Source organism: Amblyraja radiata, chromosome 38, assembly GCF_010909765.2.
Source record: "Amblyraja radiata isolate CabotCenter1 chromosome 38, sAmbRad1.1.pri, whole genome shotgun sequence".
NCBI classification, from domain to species: Eukaryota; Metazoa; Chordata; class Chondrichthyes; order Rajiformes; family Rajidae; genus Amblyraja; species Amblyraja radiata.
The window spans coordinates 5,627,611-5,632,610 of record NC_045993.1 but is presented as its reverse complement, the minus strand read 5'-3'; the positions used below and the strand labels follow the sequence as shown (position 1 = coordinate 5,632,610).

Genomic DNA, 5,000 nt, shown 5'->3' with positions numbered 1-5,000 from the left:
GAGTGGGCGCTCTGTTCCGGCGAGGGGAATCGGTTGTCCATCTGAAGAAATAAGCAATCGTTTTTTTGTTCATTCCAAAGAGCAGCCTGCAGCAAAAACCCACGCTAACTAATCGGGGGTAGGCACAAAAATGCTGGAGTAACTCAGCGGGGTGAGGCAGCAGCTCTGGAGAGAAGGAATGAGAGGCATAGATAGAGTGGATGTGGAAAGGATGTTTCCACTGGTGGGAGAGTCTAGGACCAGAATTAAAGGGCACTCTTTTAGAAAGGAGGTGAGGAGGAACTTCTGTGGAACTCATTGCCACAGAGGGCTGTGGAGGCCAAGTCATTGGATATTTTTAAGGCAGAGATAGACAATTTATTGATTTGAACGGGTGTCCAGGGTTATGGGGAGAAGGCAGGAAAATGGGATTAGGAGCAGAGATCAGCCATGATTGAATGGCGGAGTAGACTCGATGGGAGGATTGGCCTAATTCTACTCCTATTATGTGAACTTGTGAATTCCTTCTCTCCAGGGATGCTGCCTCACCCGCTGAGTCACTCCAGCATTTTGTGTCTACCTTCGATTTTAACCAGCATCCACAGTTCTTTCTTACACCAACTAGACGGGGAACTGGAGGCTTTCTCCAGTTCTCAAGGTAATTTGATTTTTGAAAACTTTTTCCGCCTGGACCATCCAATGGAACTTGATTATCCTGAAAATCCCATCACACTCTGAAGAGCAGCCAGGATCAGATAAAATCTCCTGTAGGTTGATACAAAGAACTCAGGCTAGATGTTGGCTATTGAATACTGACCTGTTCCTGGAGAAACTGCAAATGCTGTCTAACCTTTGTTCCTGCTGAGTTTTCCAGAGATTAAATTAGATTTAAAAGACTGCATAGCAACATTTAAAAGGTATTATAACATTTAAGAATAAGGGGTAAGCCATTTAGAACGGAGACGAGGAAACACTTTTTCTCACAGAGAGTGGTTGAGTCTGTGGAATTCTCTGCCTCAGAGGGCGGTGGAGGCAGGTTCTCTGGATGCTTTCAAGAGAGAGCTGGATAGGGCTCTTAAAATAGCAGAGTCAGGGGATATGGGGAGAAGGCAGGAACGGGGTACTGATTGGGGATGATCAGCCACGATCACATTGAATGGCGGTGCTGGCTCGAAGGGCCGAATGGCCTACTCCTGCACCTATTATCTATTTAACACATTACATTTAAAAGGCATATAACAGTTAACACGTTATAACATTTAAAAGATATTATTTCAAAGACAACATAACATTTATACGACATATAAACACCAAAAACACATAACATTTAATAGACTTTATAACATTTAAAAGACTTTTAAATAGGGCGGCACGGTGGTGCAGCGGGTAGAGCTACTGCCTTACAGCGCCAGAGACCCGGGTTCGATCCTGACTACGGGTGTTTGTCTGTACGGAGTTTGTACGTTCTCCCCGTGACCTGCGTGGGTTTTCTCCGAGATCGTCAGTTTCCTCCCACACTCCAAAGACGTAAAGATTTTCTAAGTTAATTGGCTTGGTATAAAATGTAAAATTATCCCAGTGTGTGCAGAGTGGTTTTAACGTGCCTGTTTCCGCGCTGAGTCTCTGAACTAAACTAAACTTCCAGAACAAGGGGTCACAGTTTAAGGATAAGAGGGAAGTCTTTAGGACCGAGATGAGAAAATCTTTTTTCACACAGAGAGTGGTGAATCTGTGGAATTCTCGCCACAGAAGGTAGTTGAGGCCACAGTTCATTGGCTATATTTAAGAGGGAGTTAGATGTGGCCCTTGTGGCTAAAGGGATCAGGGGGGTATGGAGAGAAGGCAGGTACGGGATACTGAGTTGGATGATCAGCCATGATCATATTGAATGGCGGTGCAGGCTCGAAGGGCCGAAGGGCCGAATGGCCTACTCCTGCACCTATTTTCTATGTCTATGTTTCTATATAACATTTATGAGATTTGATTACACTTCAAATACATTAATAATAATAATAATGGATGGAATTTATATAGCGCCTTTCTAATACTCAAGGCGCTTTACATCGCATTATTCATTCACTCCTCAGTCACACTCGGTGGTGGTAAGCTACTTCTGTAGCCACAGCTGCCCTGGGGCAGACTGACGGAAGCGTGGCTGCCAATCTGCGCCTACGGCCCCTCCGACCACCACCAATCACTCACACACATTCACACACATTCACACACAGGCAAAGGTGGGTGAAGTGTCTTGCCCAAGGACACAACGACAGTATGCACTCCAAGCGGGATTCGAACCGGCTACCTTCCGGCCACCAGCCGAACACTTAGCCCATTGTGCCATCTGTCGTCCCAATTATAACATTTATATGACATTATAACATATAAAACACATTAAATATTTAAAAGACATTATATAATTTAAAAGCCAATTATAACATTTAACATACATTTGGACAGGACTTTAGATTGGGAAAGTTCAGAAGTATATGGCAGTGCCTCAAAGTGCCAGGGACCCGGGTTCAAATGATATGAGCAGAACACAAAGTGCAGGAGTAACTCGCAGGTCAGCCTGCATCTGTGGAGGGAATAGAGAGATGACCTTCCAGTTTGAAGAAGAGACCCAAGCCAACACATCGCCAGTCCATTCTCACCCCTGATACTTCCTGGCCCATTGGGTTACTCCAGCACTTTGTGTTCAATTCAAGACTCCAAATTACTTTCAATTTAATTTTTGCAAGAAAGCAAAGTTTCAGATTTCATTAGGCGTTTGTTTCTACAGAAGTAACTGAAGATCTGTTCACACAGAATGGTGAATGCAGATATTTACTAAGATGAATAAAAGGACAGCCTACTCTGACTCACACAGGAGTAGCTCTTAGATCAGGTTAAACAATAGTCAACACAGATTGCATTCATTGGAACGGCAATGAGGAGTTTTGCACAGTGATGGAATTAATATCACAGGAGGTTTAGTTCAGGTGACAAAAATGCTGGAGAAACTCAGTGAGTGAGGCATCATCTATGGAGAGAAGGAATAGGTGACGTTGGGTTAGACTCCTGGGTTCAGACTCTGGGTTAGTATAGGTGAGTTGAGTTAAGTTGAGTTTAGAGATGGAGGGAAACAGGCCCTTCGCACCATTAGTCCATGCCGACCGTCGATCACCCGCACACAGTTCTGTGTTATACCACACTCAACACACTGGTGTCCATTAACGGAGGCCAATTAACATACAAGCCTGCCGTCTTTGAGATATTGGAGAAAACGGGACCACCATTGGGGTCACAGGGAGAACGTGCAGACTCCACACAGACAGCACCGAGGTCAGGATTGAACCTGGGTCTCTGGCGCTGTGAGGCAGCAGCTCCAACCAGCTGCACCACCCTGGGGATTATAAGGTGGGAGTTATAAGCACAGTTTTATCTCACGTGGTTTGAAAGCGTTTGTGTATCCTTGTATAAAACCAACCTTGGCGGCGACTGCAGTACCCAGAATAAGAACTCGAGTCTTCTTTAGAAAACTTTCTATCTGCCTGAAAAAAAAACAAAGACACGTTTACACAGGGGGGCAGGACAGAGCTTGCAATATTGCAGAGTGTCTGATCAAACTGAGGCCAGATGGTATAAAACAATTGGTGATCAACCTGTGACAAGCAGGTTAGGAACCCCACACCGTCACAGAGGGAACTGATGATCCTTTTATTTGAAACTATTTTTACACAGATTTTACACGGAAGTCCTGGAGACCAGGGCTAAAACTTTCAAGTCCAAGTCAAGTTTATCGTCACATAGCATACGGAGCTGCGTAGTGAACTGAAAGTGGCAATGCTCGCGGATTGTGCAAAAAGACTACAAACAGAATGGAATACATATTTTGTGGGAGGAGGAAAAAAAGACGAAACAGCAATTTTAAAAAGACACCACACAACGAAATTGGTCCAGTAAAGTTAGTCCCTGGTGAGATAGGAGTTTATGGCCTCTGGGAAGAAACTCCTTCTCATCCTCTTTGTTTTCACAGCATGGCAACGGAGGCGTTTTCTGACCGTAGCAGCTGGCAATCCCCGTTCGGGGTCCACCACCGATTTCTGGAAAATCTGGTGCCTAGGGAGGTGAGGCGGCGATCTGGATCTCATGGGATTTCCATGGACGATCTGCATGTGAATTTGCCCCCGCGGCTGGGGTCAGGACTTGTTCTCGTTCTCACCAGGCACACAGCGAACAACGGCCTGTGTACCTCTATCTCATACTTTTTCGCCTATATGCCCCACCCCCACGGACTGTCTCCCTCGGATGGTCACATCGCACAGAAACATCTGTACTTTAGTCTGTTTGACTAATTTACTGTTGTAATGTTTTTGTACAAACCATGGGGTATATATCTCCTATATACCGCCTATATCTCTGGGTATTCTCGGGGTATCTAAACTAAATTTTAGTAGTTACTTAGTTATGATGTTGGATGGAAGCTGCAAACCCAAATCTCGTTGCACTTATGTGCAATGACAATAAAAGATATATTATTTATTATTTCTCTAAAGCCCTGTCCACTTTCACGACCTAGTCACGACCTCTGCCGAGTTTTCCCTTGACTCATACTCGCAGCATGGTCGTCACGAGGTCGTAGGAGGTCGTAGGTACTCGTGGCATCAAGTAGGTAGGGGCGTTTTTCTAGCCTGATGAAAAATGTCCACGAGTAAAAAACGTCGTGATTGAGGTCGTGAAAGTGGGAAAGGGCTTCAATCTCTCCACATCACCGCCTATATCTCTCGTTCCCCTTTCCAATGACTCTCGGTCTGAAGAAGGGTCTCGACCCAGAAACGGTCACCCATTCCTTTCCTCCAGGAGATGCTGCCTGTCCCGCTGAGTTACTCCAGCGTTTTTTGGTCTATCTGCGGGGGCTTTGGAACTCTGAGAGGCCGGAGTGGCAGATATGTTCACATAGCCGACTTCCGCGGTCCGACTTTGTGGACGGTATCTCGACCCCCCCCCAAAAGGCCGCGACCTCTGTGGTCCAGCCAAACGGA

At 45.6% G+C, this 5,000-nt stretch overlaps 2 protein-coding genes across 4 annotated transcripts in view; both read right to left on the bottom strand.

The window, feature by feature from the left end:
• The window catches only part of LOC116967119 (TRIO and F-actin binding protein), a 63,190-nt gene extending 63,148 nt beyond the window's left edge, over positions 1-42 (bottom strand). For all 3 annotated transcript variants that reach the window (XM_033013625.1, XM_033013626.1, XM_033013627.1), the window contains exon 1: positions 1-42. This exon is cut by the window's left edge and continues 34 nt beyond it. In XM_033013625.1, the coding sequence (XP_032869516.1) occupies positions 1-41 (41 nt within the window). In that variant the 5' untranslated portion in view covers position 42.
• Positions 43-3,401: 3,359 nt separating this feature from the next.
• The window catches only part of LOC116966787, a 51,222-nt gene continuing 49,623 nt past the window's right edge, over positions 3,402-5,000 (bottom strand). Inside the window, exons 19-20 of the mRNA XM_033013126.1 lie at positions 4,020-4,127; positions 3,402-3,509 (exon numbers count right to left, since the gene is read on the bottom strand). Of these exons, the coding sequence (XP_032869017.1) occupies positions 3,402-3,509; positions 4,020-4,127 (216 nt within the window). The remainder of the gene's footprint in view (positions 3,510-4,019; positions 4,128-5,000) is intronic.